This window comes from Myzus persicae, unplaced genomic scaffold (genome assembly GCF_001856785.1).
Source record: "Myzus persicae strain clone G006 unplaced genomic scaffold, MPER_G0061.0, whole genome shotgun sequence".
Classification (NCBI taxonomy): Eukaryota; Metazoa; Arthropoda; class Insecta; order Hemiptera; family Aphididae; genus Myzus; species Myzus persicae.
The window spans coordinates 144,972-171,179 of NW_019101524.1; the positions used below are offsets into that span (position 1 = coordinate 144,972).

At 28.3% G+C, this 26,208-nt stretch overlaps 1 protein-coding gene across 3 annotated transcripts in view; it reads right to left on the reverse strand.

Moving 5' to 3' along the window:
• LOC111029433 overlaps positions 1 to 26,208 on the reverse strand; it is a 144,767-nt gene that overhangs the window by 4,410 nt on the left and 114,149 nt on the right. For all 3 annotated transcript variants that reach the window (XM_022308431.1, XM_022308430.1, XM_022308432.1), the window contains one exon: positions 23,345 to 23,558. In XM_022308431.1, the coding sequence (XP_022164123.1) occupies positions 23,345 to 23,558 (214 nt within the window). The remainder of the gene's footprint in view (positions 1 to 23,344; positions 23,559 to 26,208) is intronic.

Below are 26,208 nucleotides of genomic sequence, written 5' to 3' on the forward strand. Positions count from 1 at the left end.
CCGATTGTCGCAACACCGCCGTTCCGTGTGTCATCACTTGCCGTGCGATGACCTGCATGTCATTAATAAGTGTATCATAATTCATAATAAAGTGATACTATTATATGTATACCATAATAAAGTAATATTTTATTATTATTACTATTGCTGTCATAATATAATAATATTTTATTATTATTATTTTTATTGCACCGGCATAATGTTATACGTATTTTTACGGAGTGTGGTTTTCTATGTCGTAGTATATACGGATGGTTTTTTTCGTGAGCGCACCTGTACTTACTTTTGTATTGTGCCGGAAGCTGTCGTCTAAGGAGATTATTATATTTCGTACGCAAGACAAATACATAATTATTATAATATAAACTTCTTATTACAACAATAATTCATCGGTTATCATGCTATAGTCATAGCATATCACGATAATCCCAAAAGAACCTCACATTTTCCATATTCATTTTTATCCCCCACGAAATATGATTAAGGTAAGTCCATTTCTGGGAATGTAACTCGGATGAAATTCCCGGGAAAACTTGGGAATGGCCGGAGATATCGAACAATATTCATGAGAATTAATTATAGGTACTATTTATTAATATGTATGTTAATTAATATAGCATAGTTCAATTTGATAAGTATTCAAATGCTTTGATCAAATACAATATACCTATACCAATTACATACCCGATGATAAATTCTAAGTGAAAAAAACAAATGATGTGCTTATTTGCGTTTGAGCACAGAACATTTACATTGGAATTTATCTACGATTAATTTCAATATGGATTACATTATGTGAATATGATAAAAGAATCTAAATTATTGATTCAATTTGAATGATGTCGAATCAAATATTATCATTTGGATGTGAAGAAGTACACATTGCATTTCCTACCTACTTTTCTTCCTTCCTCCCTATATTTCCGATATCAATGACAATAAAACTATATCTTGTCCATTGTCGAACATTGTAAACGTATTCAAGTTATCCGTTTGTACTTACGACACAGCCAGACCCGGTATTTTTTTAGGATTTATTGATTCACCCAAAATATCGTGTTTAAAAAAAAAAAAAACTATTATTTAAAGCTAAGGTTAAATCTAAATTACTAAGCTACGGTTTATATTCTATTATATAAAAAATAATAGATTATATTGTGTCAATTCCATCGTATTTCATTGATTCAAAAGTGTACTAGCCATTAGCTTTGATAAGCTGCATTAAATTAAAGTAATCATTAATAATCGAAATATTATTATTTATATTCATTATGTATTTAGTATTTACCAGTATATATATGTATTATGCCAATACAGCTATAAAAAAGTCGATACAAATTCGGGGGAATTGATATCGTGTGTATGTCACTTTTTTTTTAATGATTACAACTTATACGTTATAACAGATCAATATAATTAAATTTCAAATAAATTGTAACTGTAGTAAAAATAGTGATTTAATATGTTTATTGTTTGTTTTTGTTTATTTTAAGGTTTTTATATTTAATCAATTATAGTACTTAGTGCTTTAAAAAAAAAAAAATGGTTGAATCATTATTTTTTGTTCATTACTTTATAAACTTTATATTATGTAGGGCCTCTCTCTTAAGTTTAGTAAACTTATTAATAGTCTTAACTCTTAATATATTAATGATTAATGTATTAATAGTCTGTATGAAATCAAGTAAATCATTTTAATTTTAGTTTCGCTAAGTAATTAAACAATTTTTAAAGGTATACAAATTATGAAAACAATTTTTAATAAAACATTCTTGTTTACCATTCTTTATTACAATGCATTATACCTGTTTCATGGTGAAGAGTATTAATGACATTTTCGATATCAAATAAAGGTAGTTATTTCTCTTATGAAACGGATAAACGGGATGCAGGAGTACCAGACATCCTCTCCGAAGCCCTCCATCCAGACAACATAAATAATACAATGACATTTATAATTAAGACTAATTTAATAAATCATTTGTAACTACTACAGTAATATTTTAAGATAATATAATGTAAACCTTGTACGATTGTTGCAGCCAATGGCAAAAGATGCCGAGGATATAAATAAAAAAAAAATTTAAAAAAAAGGTAGTCATTGCTTTTAGATAATTCACAGGTAAGTACTATTAACAGTATTGTGAATATTTGTAATGTTATGCTATGTAATCATAAAATATTCTTACATTAATACCCATATTTTGATGGTAAAATAGGTAATTACATATTTAGGGGAGTGCTTAAAAAGTGTATTTCGTTTTTAATTTATTGTGAAAATGTTGACACAACATTTATTTTGATTCTCAGTTACCAGTTGGTCAGTTGACAATATCTATATTTGTGAGTATAATCATTGTGACGCGTAACCCAGAAACGATCATATTTTACTACTTAGCCCCTAACCTAACCCAATTACTTAGCTCTCTCCCCAACCATAAAATTGGTTAGTGTCTGTATATGTGATGTGGACGAGATAACATTGTCACATGTCTACAAATTTTAAAGTTGACGACAATGTTATTATAATATCCTGTTGACTTTTGGACAGTTTTGATCCGTTAATCGGCGAATGTCGTTAACTGACGTCTGGCGGTGAACCATTATAATATTATTATCAAGTAATCAGTTAAATTATTAATAATAATTTGTATTATAATAATTATATAAGGCGACTATAGTTAGACGGGTTTTATCGTTATGTAATATTTTCCATCGTCGGCTGAAGCTGTTTCGAGATGTGTTAATGAAGTTACAGCATAATAATATTATCTCGTCACACGAGGCCAATGTTGTCGAATTTTCGTCACGAAAACGCGATAGTTGCCCAACTACAATACAGTTATACTTATGTCAAATTGAGAATCTCGATTATTATCATCGATCGCGAATGGACCGAAATCGTTCTTCCGCTCAGCTACACCGCAGGAATATTTCATTGTTATCTATTACTAAAATGTTTGCACTGTGAAAATTACATGATAAATTTTCTCGTTTACGCCGTGTCTCTGATATTACATACTATTATTTTATATATCTGTCAGACGAGACGAATAACACATGTAGATAAGTACGCCGAATGACTCTCGTCTTGGATTCGCGAACGATTGATGTGGCTGTTTACTTTGGTTAAACATCCCTTGCATGAATATCAGTTGTATTTTATTGCACAGTGCGTGTAATATAAGTACCTATACCTACCTATTATAGGAGCGATTTATTTTTTTAAAGATAACTCTTAGCTGACATGTGAAATGTGTGTATGACACATTTACGTATGTGAACGTGCAGGGTAATTTGTTTAATATATTTTGTATCCACAATATCAGATATGACTTGTTTATTAGGGTATTAGGTATACCATAATATCTACATATATACGATGCGTTAACGTGCCTCAACGTTTTTATTTGTTAAATGTACGGTAAAACACCTATTGGCCACTCTTTATGAAGTTTTATTCGAGTACATAACGTAGGTGACTGGGTTCGATTTCAACTCATTCTCTTCTTCTCGCGTATAAAGTATAATTGTTGAACAAAATCATAAAAATTACATTAATCATTTTATTTATTATGATAACGCTCTTGATTGTGTGTGCTAATATAAGAACTAGAGATTATGAAGTCTTATAAAAGAGGTCAATTAATTTATATTTATTGAAAATGAAATTATAGTCATTAGTTAGGTACTCACTAGATTTTAACGACTATCTGACAAAAAAGAGATGTAGTCTGACTAGGTACCTAATTTAACCTAATTTTTTTATTATTACGTTTTCTGGTTATAGAAAGAATAATTCAATTTGGAATATAGCTAGAAGTCAAGACATCAAATACACCTAATACCCAGTGCCCTACCGAGTTAACAGGGGATATAATTACTACTACCTAACAGTTTATTATATAAATTTGTTTATGTAAAAACGGGTTATAGAAAATTTGAATACAATTGTATGAAGTTCTTTAATACATATTACTAATTGTTACTGTGTGTCATACAGTATTAGTTAAATAATAATAGTGATAACTTGAAAGTTCAATCGATATAAAAACTTAATAAATAGTATGTTTGACTTTCGGTCCATGGTAACTCAACGTTAGTTATGTCGTATGCGATGATGAGTAGGCAACCTCAACTTTATGTGAATATCAGTTAGCAGACGTTAACGTATATTATACAAACGAGTATAATACATGATAATATTATGTTCATCGCAATAATAAATTACGGTTGACGCAAACATTGAAGCGTTTAACAATATTTTAACATTTAACAATTCGTGGATTTTACATATTGTACAAAAAGGACATATTAAAAAGTAAAGAAAAACGTTTTTCTCTCACAGCGTTAGAATTATTCGCCGAATCCATATAACCATATTCAGTAACTTACAGAATTAAATTTGGCACATAACTAGAAATCTATGAATCAAATACACACAATACCCAGTGACCTATTCAGTTAACAATGGATATAATTATTACTACCTAGTACCCAGCAGTTTATCTTGTAAATATGTGTTTTCACGTCCACACGGGGTTGGGTTTCATACTGCAGTTGAAATACGATTGTAAAATCGTTGATGGACCTTATTGATTAATCGGCTTTTACGATAAACATTTACGGCTTACTTCGATAAACTATTGCGCTTATTGTACTATGGAATTTCGTATTTTTCGATGTTGGTGTTAGTAATCGTTGGTAAATTATATATTATGTTATTATTTTAATTTGATTTTTCGATCAGGTACCATAAGGCTTTTTTTGGCTTAATCATTAGGGTGATCTAGTAATCATTCAATTGTTCTAATTTCAGTACGAAAAGCCACATTTTTGGATAAATGTCAAGCCATAAAAATGTATTAAGGTTTTTCATATTGAGTTCAGTACCCGCGCTTTACGTGGTTGATTAATTTTACAACCTCGCCTTTCTATTTTATTTATTAAAAATTATATTGTAGAATCGAGGAAAAAAGCCTCAAAAAATAAACATACCACGGAAAAAAACGCACGCAAATAGAGCCTACAGACGAAAATCCAACGAAAAAATGTTTAATAGAAATAAGAACACAATATGTATACGTGATATATTAAATAATAAATTATAATAATTATAAATTGTTTTATATTCGGTCATTAGATAATTAATTATATAATATAGAACCTACAGAAGAAAAACATCAGTCTTAGGTATATTATACTACATTCATACAAAAATTACACAGCTAAAAAAATAACAGTATAATGAGTCAATACAAAACAGGCGGCAGTACCTATAATATTAGTTCGTTGCTCAAGTTTAACAGAAGGAGAATAGATACACACCAATGGACCTACTATTTTTTTTTTATTATTCATCTTACCAACATGAACAAATAGGCCATTAATTATTATTTTTATCTGTTATATATATTATGTACTAGGTATTAAGTATTATTGTATTATGCTTTTTTTGAATTATAACCAACGAAATATTTTAAAAACAAAATAGTACAATTGTATGGCACTCGCATGGACTTTTATTTCAGTGGACTTATTTTCCCGTGGTGTGTTTATTTTCTGGGCTAAAAAAACTAGCTTTAAATTATAATATTAAATAGGTATTTCAAAATATTTTATATTTTAGTTTTTCTCATTATAAATTAATTTTTGAACAATTCGAACCATTTAGTAGACTGTGGTAGGAGCTGTATTTTATTTTTCACATTTTAAATAGTAAATGTAAATACATAAAAAAAATTTACAATCTAAAATGAACGATAATTTATATTATATAATAAGTCATATTTATAACGATCTTACCGAGTTGTGTATTTGTTGCTATTTCTATTATTTACTATTATATTTTTATGAAAGTTGAATAAATAAAAAAAAATTATGGCCATGCAAAATCATACATAATTTTTGATTATTTCGGTACCATACTATCTTTTGTTTGTGTTTGGATGTGTTTGTGTTGAAAAACACTATAAATTATTAAAAAAGATTGTTATGTCATGATTGGGCCAGTATATTATTTGGCAAATGTACGAATGAAATATTAATTTTAAGAAAGTTAGATCTTCAGTGTTTTCTATATATTATGATTTTACATAATATAATAATCGAATGATAATTTATTTAGACGGTTGGGTTCACAATTCCGATCTGAAGAAAGAATGTATTGACTTCAGAATAAAGCATCAGTATAAGTATATGTTTGTTAGTAATCTTGTAAGATAGATAATCATTTTTTGGGTAAGAAGAATATTTTTAAAAATACACAATATTTAAATAAAACAATATCAAACCATTGATATTTTGAATACACTTATTTTATTAAATTTAAAAACAAATGTAAGGAAGATGAAAATATAAGATATAATTATTAAATACTAGGGACAACTCCGATGTAAAGGTAACGCTAAAATTTGAATAGGTGCCTATTTATTTATTTATTTATTTATTTTCATTAGTGCTCTAAAACGTGTGCAACCAATACTAAAAAATAAACGCCTGCCCCGTTATTTAAAAAAAAAAATGTGGTAACCAATTCACGTTTGTACTTTGATATCAATCAGTATAGAATGAACGCATAAATAAAATTCTACTTTTGAATACCAATTACTAAAATAATTTGATAGAATAATTTTTAAGAATTTAATTGATGACCATTTCGTGGTACGGTTGGTAATTTAGAATCTTTTAGTGAATACATTTTTTGATTCTAGTTAACAAATGTAGTTTTATGTTTTAGCGAAATCAAAGATCTCTAAATATGAACATGAACATAAACACACGAGGATAATGATGATGATTAAAATATTTTAATATTCCGTTTATTTAAATAAATACATTATTTACTATATTGATTTTACAATTATTATTTACATTTTTCTTTATCTTTATTAGAATTTTATTTTTATTAACATGTATACTCCATGCTTTGTTTTATTATAATATTATTTGAATATTAGCATTAAGTGTACTAGTGCAAAGTTAGTTTGTATTTTGAATTATGTTTACAATAGAAAATGTTTATATTTAAAACGAATAAAGAATCCATTTATAGTTTGCAAATTTAATCACTTGCAATTGTATCATCCCATTTTCATTTTTTCTAAGTATAATAAATATATTAAATCGGGTAAGTTTTAAATCATTAAAATTAAATCGATAATATGAAAGATGACGTGTAAACAATTTTTGAGTATTTTTAGAAAGTTTTTAAAACAATTTATGATTTCCTTAAAATTTTATGACCTGTTATTTTGTTTCTCGAAAAACTATAAATTATATCATTTTAATTACCTGGGTAATTTAAGCCATCGGTTCAAGTCATCAAAATTAATATTTTTAAGCGTGTCATTTAAAAAGTAATACATTTATTCCGTAATTTTTTTAACTGTTATAAACTAGTAACTAATATTAATTAATTTCTTAAAAAATGTATTAAAAGTTATTTCTGTACCATTGAAGAACATAAAACATTAGTGAAATTGTATTTAATTAAAAATGCCTTTGGAAAGATATAAATAATATAAATAATACATTAAAAAAAAAAAACCTTTATTACCATACATTGTGTGTACAAATTAATATTTTACAGTCTTGAAAATGCTAATTTCTCATGTAAATATATTTTTTCAGATTAAACACATACAATATAACATATTTCGATATTGTGTATTTACTAATCAGTTATCGTATAATAATATTAAATTATGCTTTAAATGTATGTGTAATAGCCATATCGATAGCTATACCAATAATATAAAATATAAATAATAATATTATACTGATAATATATAATATAAACAATACATTTTGACAGAAAAAAACACCCAGAGTTATTTAGCTTAAATCTTAATCTACTTAAATGTATTCTCATTTTACGTATTATTTGCCTATTTCCTGTCTTAAGTGACCATGGTCATGACAATATAACTATTTTACTACTCCACAATAAGGAATGCCTGGTGTGAACAGAGCCATTGTAAATAAATAGTATAATTTTAGTATCGTTATATCAGGTAATTAATAGTTTAATTAATCGAGGTGCCTAGGTATATTGTGAGCATCATACGCAATAAGAACATTTGATTTCGTTATTATAACTTATATGTACATCGACTATAGATGTACTATAGGTATCTACTTTGAACTTTCATTTTGTCATATGGTGTCAGACCCACAGACCAAAGTATTTATTTTCAACCTGATTCAATATTTTTTAACTTAAATAACACAGTTTATGGTAGTATAGTTTATTAAAATAATTTTTAATTAGTTTTCTGAAATATTCGGAGCAGACATTTTTATGCCCAAATCCCTGGCTCATGCACAATGTTATAAGTTTTTTATAACCTTTTATGTTCTATAATGCGACAATGTTATATAAAGTGCCTTGGCTAAACTCCCTTTATTTTAATAAAGATAAATTATTTATACATAAATATTATGCTGATAATTACACATATATATATTTATAAAAAAGACATAAGAAAATTCGTAAGAACTCAAATAAAGTCTAAATTTTTCGATTTTTATAGTGGTCTCTATTAGGATTTAGGGCTAAATGCAAAAAAAATATTGTTGCAATTTCAGTAAGTGTGGTGTGTTTTTAAATAATATGAGCTTCACTCTTAATCATTTTTCAAATGTGAATGTTGCGATGATTGCTTTTCCAATTCATACAAATAAAACCCTACTACTTTGAGCCTGGGTGTTTATAATATGAAATTGAAAATGTTTAAACGTTTGTTTTTTAAAAAACAAATAATACAGATGTAAAACACATAGAAATAAAAGCCATCAATAAATAACAGATTTTTTTTTACCAAATCAATTATTAGTAGGTAGTAGGTACACATACGGTTATCCAATAAGTTACTGAAAATCAAAAACTTGTTTATGAACAAATTTTGTTTGAAGGCGTATAGACAGTAATAAATTATAAATGTACTGACAATAAACCACATTAATATAAATAAAAACATTTTTTAACAGTACATTTTTATTTTGTTGTTATTTCCTTACTTTAATACGCTTGTATTATAACCTAAATAAAAATAGTTTTTTTAACGAATAATATTGATAACAATTTGAGATTAACTAAACGCGTTTTCGAATACAGCCATTACTTTTATCACTATAATCTGGGAAATGTATTTTTAATTACTACCTATAATAAATTAAAGTTATTATATTATATACATATGTATATACATCAGCACATGTATATTATTATAATATTTGTTATTTACGTTTAGATAGTATTTTTAAAAAAAGCACAATGATATTTAAGTTTTATTTTTTGTATTCATATTATTATTTTTAAGTTTATAACACATGCAAGTTCAAGGCAATGTAATATTATTATTGTATCTTTGTGAAACCAATTAATGTACATATATTATGTTTTATGTAAATGTATAATGTGAATTTAATATCAAATAATGAAATAATGTACAAATGTAAAAATTTTTTTTTTTATTTACTCATAATAATATCTAAATCACATTGTTCTTGTTTGTAAAAATTATTGTTATTATACTTCATTCTAAAGTATAAAGAAATAGTGATTAGAGTATTTAACTATAAACCATAACGACGAGTTGTAAAAACATAGGTACACATTTTTTAGTAGGTGCCTATTTTATATTGTGATCGTATTTAAACATTAGGTATGCAACGTGTGCATAAAATAAAATTGCGGAATTTCCACATTAAAATGAAATTCGTTCCGTATAAAATTAATTTAATATCAAATTTGTGAACATCTGCAGCCGACTTTTATATCTACAGAATAAGTTACTACGTTTATATTACCAAACAGCGTTATGGAGTTCATAATTTCATATTAAAACTATACTAAGATATTATTTTAATTAATGAGTTTATAATACGAGTTGAGCGTGTAGGTTAGTAGTACCTATATCTATATGTAAAAAGTGACTAAAATGTAACCCTACAATGAAGGTTATTAAAATTATGAGGTAAAATATAGGTATAATTCCCCCATATTCGACGGATCATATATAGGTAAATTATTTGGTCACAAACTGTAATTTTGAACCACATTTTGCGTAAATTAGGTAATGGAAACCCATATTATAGTTTAATCAAACAGAGTAAGTTATAAACGATATGTATAGGTTTACTGTATTTTAGACTAGAAAAACAATTTTTTTCAGATGACTTGTCGTTTCTTCAACCATCATATTTTGTTATTCAACAAAAGTTAAACTTTAAACTGTTCTAATATTGTCATTTTTTTTTTAATATTTAAGATAATAAATATAAAGAATTATCATGTATATAGCTATCTAAAATTTATTTCATTTGGAGTAATACTTCAATAAACCAAAGCAATGTCGAAAAATATTTATGTTTAACACTTTAAGTTATTGATTTTCAAAACTAGATAACAAGCCAACTTGAAAAATACGTCTCTACCACTTGATGTTTTTGACAATATTTGAGTTAAAATTACTAGTTACTATTATCAAATATATATACAATGAATGTAGACTGTACAATAATTATGAGGTATACCTACCTAATATTTATACTTTTAATGATGAGGTTATAATGCTTATTTTAGAAACACCGTTCTGACAAAAATTAATTGATCCGAGGTGCAAATGCATTGATTTATGAATAAAAATACCATTTTTTTTTTTGGTGATTTCTTTGTATTATATTATAATGAATTGGACGACGACCGAATCTGAAATGTTCGACAATGGTACATGCGAGTCCGGCATGCGTGAAATACGGCAATTGGTAAATGGCCGTGAAGGGACTCTCTTCGATCGTTAGTCATCCGGTGGTTGCGTGGGTGTGGTAGCACGAATTGTGAAATAGAGGGGGGGGGAAGTGAGAAAAGTCGGAGATGGTGGCGTTGAATTTATCGCGCACGATTAAAGATGGTTCGGATGGCTGTTTGATCGGAGCGGAAGGGGGTGTGGGGTTATCGGTCGAGTGTAGTCCGTTGGTAGAAAAACGCAAGCGTATCCAATAGGGAAATTAAAAGCTCTCTTGACGTCGGGCGATTACTCTGAATAGACAAAGGGAGCAAAGGGAGTAGAATGGGGGAGATTAACTCTACTCAAAATCCGTGCCGCGGCTGCTGCCTGACATCGCTCGCGTTTCTGGACGACGACGACGACGACGACGACGACGAGAGATGTAAAGTCGGTTTGGGTTTAGGATCGCGATTAGAATACCGAAAACCGAGAGCGAGCGCTCGCAAGAAAACCCACGGTTGGCGAAAAAAAAAATATATGAATAAAAGCAAAACCCCATGCGTATAACGTACATTCAGTGACTGTATACCGCAGGGATTTAACAAATTTCGGCAAGCCCGTGGGCTAAATGCGACTTTTATCGCATGCACGTCATACGGACGCCACCAAAAAGTGACCCGATGTCGGAGATATATGGACGGGGGAAAAAAAACCGTTTCGTATTATGTTAAGGGCATGGCAGACGAACCTTTTTTAACGAGTTCAATAGAGCTACAATATAATACAAATGTGAGCGTTGTTCAAGCGTGTGCGTAGTTTTGCTCCATATCTATAGATAATATGCAGTGCTTGAACAAGCAATTCTCTATACAGATAAATATTAAATATACATTTTTCTGTCTATAAATAATATATTTAGACATATTTTTATCGAGCATGATTTATATCATTTGCCAAAATACCTAGAAGATATGGATTCTAAAATCAGATTAAAATTTTTATAACCTATGTGATTAACTAATAGGTTCATGTATTAAAATGATTTTTTTTTTGAAATTTCTATGCTCGCTTATTATAAAAATAAATAATATTTGATATACAGGAATTCTTTTAATTCCCTTACCAATTGTGAAGTACTAAATACTAATACTATATTATTATGGGTTATGATTAAAAATTGAATTTCATGGAACACGAGTCAACGAGATGATATTATACGGACTGCCAAACATGGACAAACGCATAAAATCATAAAATCATGCCAAATCGACAGATTCTGACAAGGAATTTTCATTTTCACAGGTCTATATTAAAACGAAAAACGGTCCGTTTAAAATCCCCTAAATTCTGATTACAACGTTTTATAATAATTCCGAACACACATCGTATTTTCAATGAGTTCTTGCATGCGAGGTGTTTCTTTTTACCTGTTACTTTACCAACTCGTTTTTTTACTTCATATCTTTTTTTTTTTTTTGCAACCAATTTTCAACACGCGATAATTACAAACACATTCAAGAACGGTAGACTATGTCAAAGGGGTTTTCTCAACGAAACCGATTAAAGATAACATGCCCGTGTTACTCTAAATTATTTTCTCTGTTCCTATGCCACGGGAAACGGTTATGGGTTGCCTACCTGTAAAAAACATGGTTTGAGTAGGTAAAAAACTTATAAATTGACATAATTTCAGCGTACACGAATGGAACTTTGCAAAAATAATACATAAATCAACCCCTCTATACTCATTACTCGTGTAGGTATCAGTTATATAAAAAAATTGGAAAGACCAAATATATTTATGTAATTGACTTTCTTTTGGCACCAAAAACTTTATTTAGCCAAATGCTAGTGTCACATTTACACAGCTTCGCGTTCAGTTGTAAAAAAATACCAAAAATATTTTATCTCTTGGATGTTACTTGAAATATACTTTTTTTCTTAAACCTTTTATGTTATATTCTCATAGCCATAAGTCCTCGAGAAAAATAAATGCCTCATAATAATTATTTTTGATGAAAAATTCAAATTCAGAGACAGTGTACATAGTTATATTTGGGTAATATTTGGTGTTTTGCACGTTGGAGTAATAAAAGATATCTCTTTTACTGCAGAAATATTACAATGTAACTAAATTTGCATTCGAATGTTTTTTATACTGTTTTATTGCATTTTGAATAATAAATAATAATGCATAGGTAATATATATATTTATATATCATAATACCACAACTTTGAAGTTTAATGAAAGAAAGGCATTAATTAATTATAAAAAAGTTTTGAAAAATTAACTTGAACAACTATATATTATATAATATTGTGCCAACTCATATATGGATAAAAATTAAATATTAAATACTAATTGTCTAAGTTATTCTTTTTTATTTATATAGTAATAAGGTACTTAGTGTGTACTTGTTGTATCATACAATAAGTATATATTGCTGGTAAATAAATATTTCATGATTACATTTTGTTAATTTATTTTAATTATGGATTAAATATTTTATTTTTTTTTAGCCAAATCCTACTGTAATGTATGTGTTAAATTTGAGTTCAATGATATAAAATCATTGCATAAAGATTATGTGGGAAGACTGTCTGTCAGCATATAATTATATAACTAAGTAAGTATGTAAGTAAGTAGTATGTTTTATGATATTGTGATTAAAATGTTCTAAATTATATTTAATATAGGTAATACTTTGATATACATAGCTTTAACATTTTAAATTGTATTTTAATCATGATAGTTAACAAAACTAGTACCTACTACAATAATGTTTCTTTGTTATTTTTAAGGGGTTTTGAGATGTTTTGTCCAGGATTTTCATGAAGTCTTGAATGATGACTTTGATATTGTGGTGTCAAATATGGCTCTCTATGAGATGAGAGTCATTTGTTACAAACAAATCAACTCTACTTTGGAATATTTTTTTCATATGTTCTTACACCTTTAACCAAGTTTTAAATAAGTGTAAACAAGCTAACAAAGTAAGAAGTATCTAACTAATATACCGCTTTAGATCACAATTTATACGGAGGTATGCAATTTGATTAAATTTAAAATCAAATAGCAAACAAACTCTCATCCAAACTAGGGTAAATTAAAAGCACAATACATGATTTACAATGAATTAAAAAGAAAAAGAAAACCTTTCATAGACGAAAAATTGGAGACACCAGAATAACACATAATTTCTGCTCCAATTCTTACTGGCGAAATGTCTAAAGGATAAAGGAGACCTTGGATAATTCAAAATACCCAACACCTAAGTGACTAGTCACATATCACAATACCATGACCAAAGCCTGAAAATAACTTAAAATAATAATTATTAATCAGAAAAACCAAAGTATACTATGTAGTTAAAAAAAACACATTATAACAAACATAGAACAAATATATTATTTGCTTACAAAGTATGAAAGTAAAGTCGAAATTTGAATTCAATAGTTTACTACTTGACTTGTTATTTTTATTGTGATTGACTCCTAAATGTAATAGTTCATAATATCTGAAATAAGAACATAGTATGTATAATGTATATTTTATAGTATCATATTGCAACATCATATTTGATAATAAATTAAAATATATTATTTAACATTAATAAAATAAAATAAATCTGCTAGGAAAATAAAAAAAATTCAACTTTGAAAGTACTAAGTATACTTATTTCAAATTATTAAAAAATTATAGCTACCTATTTAAAACATTTAGAAATTCTGTGCTTCTTAAAAGATTCATAAATAAATTTAGCTTTTTTAACCTTTATATGACACATGACGAATTGTGCATGATTATTTACATACTATACATTTGCGACTTCTAATGAAAAAATAAAATATTTTAAAATAAACTAAAATTTTTTGAATGTGTTAATATTTTGTTTTACTGTTTTAGAGCTATTTGTAACTAGCTGTATAACTGGCGTTGGAATATTACCAGCTATACCATTAATTTAAAATCATATTATTTTTTATTAAACAATTAACCAAATATTTTAAGTGTTTATGACGAAAAACAAATTTTTAAAACCTAGTATTATACAATATCGTGCAATATCATGTTAGAGATTAAAATCAAAGGTTTTTTAAATTTTTAATTTGTTGTGTATAAGTCACTTGCGTGAAGTTGGTCCCCCACTTTAACCCAACAACTTCAAATCTCTTTAGAAAAATTGCTATTTATTCGCTAGAATTTGCTATGGAGTTTTTAGAATTTGCATGGTCTTGGGTTCCCTGGAAAACAATTTTTTTAGGCAATTTAATTATAATAAATTAAACTAACCTAATTATAGTTGAAATTATGAACCACCAATGTTATTTTATCTAAGCCCAGTCTCAATACCTATATTGTATGTTTCTAATACTAATAGAATCTACTAGGTAGACTAGATAGATACACTAATCAATTGTTGATAGTTCGTTAATGTTAAATTCTTTAATCTTTATGATTTATGGTTATTGCTTAATATTGTTGCAGTACGTTCAACAGTTTTCCCGTTTTGGCCGATTTTTTATGCATATTTTATTTAATTTTAAGGCCATATTTATTGATGTTCTAGGGCATAAGTAAATGCATATTTCAAGAGTTTTAGGGCATTAGTCCTTCATTACTCATGAGCTAATACTATCTATTGTTTAAAATCGTTTGATGATAATTAGTTAAATTATTATTAATTTTAAACTTCATAATATATATTGTTTATAAGAGAATTTTGTTGTTTATTTATTTGAATTGAAAATATGATTCGACACAAATTATCAATATTTATTTATCTAAATATCATTTGAAAATTGTAATCATTAATTTACAAGAAAATACGTATTATCAATCAATAATGTGTTATTGTGGTCAACTAAAAGTAGAACACATATTTGCCATATTTTATACGCAGGCCATGGTGCCTAAAAGGAACTCAAGGTAATTAAAAACCTGTACTGTAATAATAACTTTAAAAAAGGTTTCAATGGTTCAAACCCGTGAAATTACTGTTTATATACAATGGTCAGATTATAACACAGCCTTACTAATTATAGGGCATAATTAATAAGAAAATATTTCAAATACAACGTTGATTAATCAGTTTTGTGCTGTCTAAGATAATAATAAATGTATATTACATAAGTTTCTCTTGGAGGACAAAAGATAATATGAAATAAAGTCTCACAGTCTGTATTGACCACGGTACTGATCAACTACCATTGGTACAATTTTACTATTTTGTGCAAATATATAGTAAATTATACAATTTATCTATAAATAAAGTTGCATGCAATAATATTGATACTATATTCTATGATATAAATGTAATTACATTTTAGTGAAAGTTTTGTTCTTATCCGACGCCATGTGCTATAGATTGCTGATTAAGTTAATAGCCTTTGAGTTCTAGACCAGTACCATGAATTTCATCTTGAAGTTTCCATAAAGTTCATCTATCAGTATAATGTTGCATTCATTGTATGCATAGTATTGTATTATTATATGTTTGTACTTAAATATCGAAAGTATTTTACACATAATAAGTATGTTTCTACGAGGTAAAACTGCTCTGCAGTTACCCCATTTGCTGAGGGTATTTACATTTTTAGAGAATTTATGCTGAAATAGTATTTTTTTTTCTATTGTTTTCATTTACAACTTTGTTGAACTTTGCAGTTCATTATTATCTTAAAATAATATGCATACTTAAAATTTTTATCCGATGAATACCGAGTGACCCATTTAACGGAAGGCATACATTATTTTAAAAATAATTACGATAGAAAATAGCAAAAATATCATTTTTCCAGCAATGTTTTTTTGCAGCGACTTAAAATGTAGGTAAGTAATGAATTGTTAATAAAATGTAGAAATATTAATTTTAAATACTTTAGTATGCTCTGAAATAATGATTGCCTTACATTAAATGGATCACCCCGTATATTCGATTTATCAAGAGTTTCGCTATTATTTTTGTAATTATTAGATACATTTTGGTTAGTTATCACTTTTTTATGTCTAAGAAACTTGCCATTAAAAGTTTTTCGATTTGTTTTATCAACGTTTGTTTCTTAGGTAAAGGGTAGTATCTTACCGAATTCTCTGTGCAACTTTAACTTATTATGCGAATGGTAACAAAGTCATCGTAAAATATACTCCTCCGAGGTGATTTAATGCAAAATTATTTTGTACTTGAATGCTTATTTCATTTGAAAGGAGTGTATATCTACATTCAATAAAGTGATTTGTTTGAAATTGGAAAAAGGAACCATTTGGACCTTAAATTGCTTCGGAAATGGATGGTGATTTTATTTTAAAAAATTGAACAATGATCCGATAGATTGCATCTGATTTTCGAATCGAAATTGATTATTTTATTGCTTAAAATGAAATTCAAATTATATTTAGCTTACTAGATAATAAAAACAAAATGTTCATAAATTATATTACTTGAATCACAGTACAGAGTCTGATATTACTGTACTGAATATTTCTAATTAGTTCAATACCGTAACTATGTCATATTATAGTATTATAGTGGGTAATGGGAATTGTCGACATTTAACTGCTATACTATTATACCTATATTATACTTATTGGACTTGTGTGTTTGAATTTTTAAAAGGTACTCATAAAATATACAGAAATATGTAATTGAATAATAGCTGAGAAAGCCCAACCTTGGAGTTTATAATTGTTAGCGCTGCTCGACGTATTGAAAAAAATGTATCGTTTGTGCTTCTATGAGATACAGTAATTGAAAGATTCCTACTTACATAAAAATATGCGGAGGCTTTAATTTTGAAATGAGTTTATTCTATTCATGCTTGCACGTTGATTTCTGCACAGAGCTCAAAAAGTGTTAGTTCAACAGGGAGCATCAGTGTGCATAATTTTACCCAGTCTTACACAAGTAGAATAAAATAAAAACTTCACTCTGTATAATAATCACACGTATTAGTTATTATAGTCATTATGTACGCATTATTGAAACTAAGATATTATTGCATATCATATAAATTATAAAAAAAATTATTATAAGTTTGTCTGAAGCTTTTTTAAATATTGTGAATTTTAAGAAAGTTATTATCTAGTATTTAATTTTTGTAATGTTAGGTTATTACCTACAATAAGTACAACTTTTCTATCTTAATTCCAACAATGAACCTACTTAATTAGTAATCACAATAAGACAAATAGGAGAGAATCAAATTTTAAACTATATTTCTTGTGTTTAAGAAAATGAAAACAATTTTACTGGTGTTGCTCTTAAGTCTTAACAGTTTATTCTTACTTATTATATTTGCTATCATACTATTACAATGCATCATGAGAACATGGTTTATGGAGTTAAAATAACTAGAATAAATGTATTAACAAATTCAGCCGCACTGACTATGACTTGATATCCAGAACTTGGAAACGTCAGTTAATACAATAATGTATTGAACATATATTCTTATCGAATATGTAGTATGAAGGTCAATACTGATCACCGTTTTTGTAGTTGTACGTATTATCGTGTGCCACAGTACATCATGTCTTATTGCTGTTCATAAATTTGCAGAAATTATAATTTATTGTTCTAAAGATTTAAAATATGAAATGAGAAAATTATACAAATCTTAAAAAATACCTTGTTTATCTGCGTAAAAAAAACCTAAAAACGCATAACTTAAGCTGCTGTATATAAGAAAATCAATTTGTAAATGACATAAGCTAAACATATTTACATAATATGTATATAACATTAAATTTAATAACTCGTAATTACTTGTAATTTCATTTTATAAACAGTACTTTAAATTTACATATATTTTTAACCGTTTACTACCTGTATAATAAGAAAAAACGGTTTCCCCTCTTACACAACCAATAACGGAATTCCAAATATGTATTTATATTTTATATACACAGTGGATGTTATATTCATAACTTTTATATTCATGCAACTTTTCACAATTACTCAAATAATTAGGTACTTTCTATACACAGTGCAATCCTCAATATATTTAGATAAATTTTAAGCTGCATATTTTATACTACGATTCTATGAACCTATTTACACTATTTTTCTGTTTATCGGTATTGACTTATAGGTTGTAAACTATTAACAATAATATTTAATAATAAAATAATATCATGTTATATTATTATTTTATATTATTTGTCATATGTTTGAAAATAATTAGTTCAACCTACCTTACTAGTTACTGCTAATACAAAAATAAATAACGAATTGTCATAGGTATATAAATAAATTATGATGTATAATATCCTTAGAAATAGGACAGACACCGTCATCGCTCACAATCGCTTTTCGTATGCTGTGATTTATCATTGAATTCAAATTCAACACATCCATTCCAGTGACCTACCCAATGACGATGCACACTTGAAATTTACTTTACAGTAGAGCGACTTCCTCGGTATTTATTATGTGCTATAAATATAATACAGATCGTAGTTTAGACAGACGATTCTTCGAGTTTTTTAACTATAATATCTTAGAAATTTGCATAAATGTATCAAGTTAAAGCCTTAACAGTAACATTTTTAAGCAATTATTATTTTATTAATCAGTGATTACTATATTATTACTTACTATATATATGTATACACAAACTGTTATTCAGTTTAACATTTTATTAAATACTAGGGGTTACAAACTTTAACAATGGCTCTTTCTCACTCTAATTGACAATTACTTTCCATACAATAGCGTATGATTTTGAAATACCTACTAATAGTAAATTCATAAGGAACACAAAAATTAATATTTCGATACTGGTTATCTAAGATTATTTTTTGTATTATCATTGGTTGCCATGACAGTATTTGCAAAATAAAATGGCAACACTTTTACTTTTTTTTTATCTAATTCATATAGGAGAGATAAGTATTTCAAATGTAACAAACAAAGTTGGTCGGGTACTCAATATAAATATTAAACAATCAAAAAATGAAATAGTTGTCGTTAAATTCAAAAAACAATGAAGAGACCAGTTAAACTAAGACACCTTAAAAAAAAAATATGTAAACACCAAAAGCTGCACTACTGAAATTAAATTACAAATATATTATTTCTTTTAAAATATATTTCAATCATTTATAATTCAAAATTGTCTATAGTTTGTAGTTACTTTGAATTCATAAACCACATTTGGAGACGAAAACAAGTCAAAACCCTGTTCGGAAACAAAATTATTCTGCGTCGCGACCTACTGTAAAGTTATAATAGGAAGTGTTTACAGTCGCTTGGTGTAGTCTGCGTGTAAGGTATTTTAACATTATCGATGCGGGGCCGTGAGCCAAGTTTCACGTAAAATATTCCAAGTACTGAGGGTCGAAAGATATATATATAGCCCCACACTGACGGTGGTTTGAAAAAAAAATGTATAATACATCTTGTGTTCGACAGACGGCTGAACGGTAAACACTAATCAGTACCTAATCATTTATCACTAACTAAGTGGATAACCCATAATAGTGAACCGATATTATACGAACATAATATATTATTCCTTACGGCCGTTTGTTCATTTGGAAAAACGAGTTGGAAGAAAAACCAAATAATATTTTTATTGATTTATGCGACTGATCGTACTGGTGTGTTAGGAAAACTCAAAACTTTTAAATAAGTGTCGCAATTAATTTACAACAAAATCAACAAAAAATAAAAAATCAGATACTATATGCCGGCACACTGAAGTGTGTAGGTAAGACTAGAACAGTTTGATAGATTTGCAACGCTATTTCTTCCCTAACACTCGTTAATAACATTATTAATATTTAATAATGCATACAATTTGACTGGAGCATGTCGATAAATAATTATTCTCTGAATTATATATTTTCTGATTGCTTGTATGTAATCAAATAAAATACGTATATACATTTTATCGTACAAAATAAAATTGTATAGGGACTTGTTGTTAAATTTGAATTGGTTAATAATTGGTTGATTTATTAAATCGCGTATCTACGGGTGGTTAAGAAAAGTAATTTAAAAATATGTATGTTCAAGTATTAATGAAGACAGTTTACGTTTAAACACCCATCAAACACAAATATAAAGCACATTTTTTTTTGTGATTTAAAAGTTGAAAGGTTACCTATACTTGTTCGTATATAGGTACACATAATATAATATGTATTATTATATTATACCTTACAGCCGTAGTGTTAATATTTTGATACAAAACGGCCTTGACTTTTAAATTAATTAAACCACGAATAAATTAAACCAAGGCATATTATTATGTTAGTATAGAAACACTGCACGGTTTTTGAATCGTTTGTTTTGTATACTTTGCGTTTACGTTATTTTCACCGTTAGTAAACAGCGTATTACTTCAAGGTTCTCGATAATTTTTCACACATTAATGACGGCATAAAAAACAGCTATGCGTGATAAAAACTTAACTACGATATTGTATAATAGATAAATGTTAAATTATTGTAGATGGTTGGACGCCATGCGTGATGTGATGACGTGCCGCCCAACCTAACCGTTTGATTGTGTCCAAGATAATAATATTATTAATAATAATAATACAAAAATGTTTCTTCCAGAATAACAGTTCTTAAAGTGTGTTAAGCTGATGTCTTGGAATTGTTCTACTCATAATAATTTGGATCGTCGAACACGATACGATTCAGACCGTCGGCGGCGTATAAACGTTAGTTTACGATTTGGCGTTCCGGTCACGTTCTACGGTCTTATGGAGCATCGGCACCGAGACATGTACATCTTCAGTGTTTGCATTCGTGCTTTACGCAAAATTGCTAACGAAAAAACTACGAGTCGGCGATGACAAGACGTAGTTAGTTGTAACGTCGCATGGCGTTTTTGTTTTGGCATCGGATTCATCGCTGTGGCGTCGTCCTGGTTGTCGTCGGTGCGTATGAAACGAAATTGCGGGGAACGCGTAATATTCATTATATCCTGCAGGATGCATCGCTCATGCTGTCCTGCACCACGACGGCACAATCTAAGCGGATCGAAATCATTTCCGAACAATGCTAATCTCACTTAAGATTCAATTTGCCATTTGCGGAAACCAGAATTACGGAACTTTATTGCATTCTGCACTGTTTCTGTGCCGATATCGGTAGGGCCTGGAAATAACAAGCGTATTGATACGAACTCGCCGTTTCATCTATTCGAATCGTACTCTAATGAGAATTTTGGCGTTAATTATAAGCAACAAAATTATTTTTAAACTCATTAATTACGAGTTTAATTTTAGTTACTTTAGAATTTTTATGCTTATTTTACCAGCAATACGTTTATAAAATATAAATAAATAATTGGTGTTTACCTAAATATTGCATTATAAGTTTATAGCAATATTGCTCTGACATAATTTAGAACTGCAGGCTTCTCAATTCTGGAGAAGCTTGCAAACTAAATACTGTGGCTGACCACCTAAATAAAATATGTCACCTGGTTAAAAATGAAGTAGGTACGTTGATTGATTTCCATTTCAAATTTAATCCGAGCCAAATTTCATGGTATAAACACCGATTATTCATCTTCCTGTAGCTCCGCATAATTTACTATAACATTCAACTGTGATTCACAAAAACGATTTCAAATTTTTTATTTAAGTTTATGTTTTTACTCGTTTTTAAAAGATTTAACTATTATAATTCAACACCCGTCTCACATACATCACGTCATGCAACGTTTTTTTCTGTAAGTTTATTATTTCACAATATTATGAAGAACTTGGTCGATGAGTCACAAATAATTTGTAACTTTGTTTTAGAATTAGATGTGGAAAACTATACCATATTGAAACACATAATTAAGATTGCCATTATTTTCAGGCATCACATTTTAAAGGGTCTCTCATACTATATTATATGGGTTTAATTTATAACTACTTATGAATTTAGATTCAGTTTGAGTTGGTGCACTAAGAATAAAATCTTTGATCACAAATTTGCATATTTAAGTCTCAGGTGTTTCACCATTTGAAATGTTATTGAATCAAACACAATGTATACATTTTAAGTCAACGGTTATTAAGAATGTTGGTTTTGGAGATATTTTGATATCAAAGTGCCACGTATTGAATTATTTAACGACGACACGAGTGTAACTTTGTAAACCGCAAAAGTTGGTATAATTTTGTAATCATTTTATAAGGAGATAGCTATTTAACTACAATATGGGAAAAATATCGAGCGAAATAATTTATTGTATCTAAAATAAGAGGACATATTATTATAATGACGAGAGCCATAAAACGCTTCAAACTTTCAGTTCACAGTTTTGAACCATACATTACCTCCAGTGCCAGTTAGGCGCGCAGTTCAAACATTTATGGCGACAGCAGGTCGAGTATATCATAACGACCACTTCCGGAAATCGTATCCGGTGTTATAAATCACGGTAGGCAGGTTTATGACGAGCACTGTATATGAAACGGGCAAGTCTATACCTCCCAGAGAACGGTTCGCGAAAATTAGAAAAACCAACGGTTTGGAGTGCAGTTGCGGTCGCATCACTCGGACATCGTGTGAAACACTTATCGTGACCATTGCGCGACCCCAATAGTAATATTATTATTATTATTATTATCAAATAATAAACGTTATACCGACTGACCTGGGTGAACTGTCGTAGTTTAGAAGCGTACGTCCGGCCCGCGTGAAGAGGACCACGTTCAAGGCGAGTGCCAGCAGCCAAAAAGTGCCGACGGCGATTGCCGATTGAGTGGTGGGCCCCAGAAGCCGGAGCACTGAAACCCTCGGATGGCCGGATGACGACATCAGGGTGTCTCGGTACCCGCTGAACAGACGGCTGGTGTGGATACTGGATGCTGTGAAAAGATGCCGTGGGTAATCAGTACGGTAATTATTATAATATTGTTAAGTAATATTTGCATTTTATGTGTAATATTATTATACACATCGTATTTTGTTTTCAACCCGAAGGACTCGAAAAAAAATTGGTTAATGGCGCAGAAGTGTTGACTTTGTTTTATTCAAAATGATTCGTTTAGGAAATATTATGCAATGCATGTTTTTAAAAATCAAAACTTAACCATCAACTTATCTTATAGAAATAGAAATATATATATTATGTACTATCAAATTATATTACATTATTGTTATTCTTTATTTAATTATTTCAACAGTAATTATATGAAAAAGTTTAAAAGGTATAATGAGGAGTACAGTCTAGCAAAATATTAAGCTTTGGGGTACGGAAAAAAAATGGTTGGGAACCGTTGCAATATACTATTGACCGAGCAGTAATTACTTGTGCACGTGTCTGAACACTTTTTTTTCTCAAAAATGGCTCCAAAGATTTCGTAAGAATTTCATATCTAGGATTATTTTCTGATTAAAGGCATTCAATAGTCAAAAACTCAGACACGGACAATTCGCTGTTTTAAATTATACTGAAGAATTTGGAAAATTTACAAAAATTTGAAATATTGATATTATTTGGATAAATATTCAAACGAACATAAAATACTCGGAGTATGTGTTTCTATAAAAAAAAAGTTAGTTATTAAAGTAATGTTAATTACGTGGTATTACCAAGACAATCGAACGTTTAAACAAGAAACAATAACTAATAAATAATGTAGCCGTTATATCGATGTTGTATATAATTATTATGTTAAAATAAATTATGATAAATATACACGAAACGGGCACTCTATTCTATACCAACGTCAATATGTGATTGGCAATACGGCAAATTTAGTGGAAAGTAGTCCGTAAGGTCAAACATTTGAATTTGAATATGCGGTGTAAACCTACGAACGTCAGTTTTTATGCACTGAATGTTGTATACTATTTTTTCGAGAATAAAAGGAAAAGCTGTTTAAAGTTTAAACGTGCTTTTACCACAAGAAAATCCTCGTTACAATATATTGTGGAGTGTGGAGAGAAACATCAAACAATACAGACTTGGTATACTAATAATTATTAGGTATAATTTACAAAATAATCATCAACAAATAGATTTCAATAATGAAACTATTTTCTTGGACATTCTAGGAGACTTGATTGATTTCAGCCAAACCTGAATTTATTTGAAATCCTGATTTCACTACTCATTGCAAATTTAATCCTTTTATAAGACATCCTTATTTTTGTTTTGTTATGAGAAAAATAAAGAAAAATATAAAAAGAATATACCTGACATTTTTGTGGTTCAAACAAATAAGTATTTTTTGAAAAACTGAACCCGAGCTAAGCTCGGTCACTCAATACTATATCATTGTTATAAAAGAAAGTATTATTATTATTATAATATTATATTAATATGCAGGTATTGCATTTAATATGCGTCTATTGTCGTTGTCAGGCCGGATAAGAATAAACATCGACGTCCTAGAGGGTTGTACGGGATGGATCACTTTAGGGACGATTCGATGATAGTATAAATATGTTTTTTTTTTTTGACCCGAACGTTTTAAATAAATAATAAAAAGGTTTAATTTTCAAAGTACATTGCGCACAGTCAAAAATAAACATTATTTCATATCGAAATATTTATTTGTATGAATACAAAATTATATTCTTAATACATTATAATATTATTATAGATCTACGTCTCGTATATTATGCAAAGACAAACATTTTATAGTTTTTGAAATATTTAATAATTACACTATTAATTTTACCTTTTTGAACATTGATATTTTTGTTTTCGATCGCTTTACTATAATTTACTTATCACACGTTTATGATATAATACACACTACATACTTCAAGTTTGAAATAAAATATGTGATAGCTGATATGCCTTATAAATATTAAATGGAACTTATTCATTTCGTATATTTGAAGGTATAGAACTACCTAATAAAATATAATATTGTAAATAATAATTTATAATATACTAATATTTTGTATAAATTCAAACACTTAATGCTGGGGTATTAAATATATAGTGTGTTTGCTATGTTTCAGTGTATAATATAACTTCTAGTTCTATTTACTATGACATACTTAAATATTTACTACCGGGTACACATAATATTATTATGTTCGATTCGAAATTAAACTGTCAACAGTTTGCCTTATCGCGTTATAAAAATAATTCAGTAAAACGATGAAATTGTTTTACCCCCTTTCACACTATTGAACGGAAAAAGGTGCTACCACGCATCGATATCGAGTATTATAGGGATATTATAAAGGGCAATTCCCGGGATCGCAACTTGATGAAACTTTCGGTTGGTCAACTTGACCCGGGAATGCTCGGGAGTGGCCGGTAATGTAGAAAAATATGCGATGATAAATTGCTATTTATAAATAAATTATGTTTATTTGTATGTATTAAAATATATTGATTAAATATCATAAATTGTTACATTATAAGTGAACAATAAATTAATTTGTAATCGATCAAAATATCCATCGATGCTTTAAATGACATTATAGAAGAATCGAAGTCGCACAGGTGTGTCACTTTTTTATATATGAATATAAATATTAGATTAAAACATG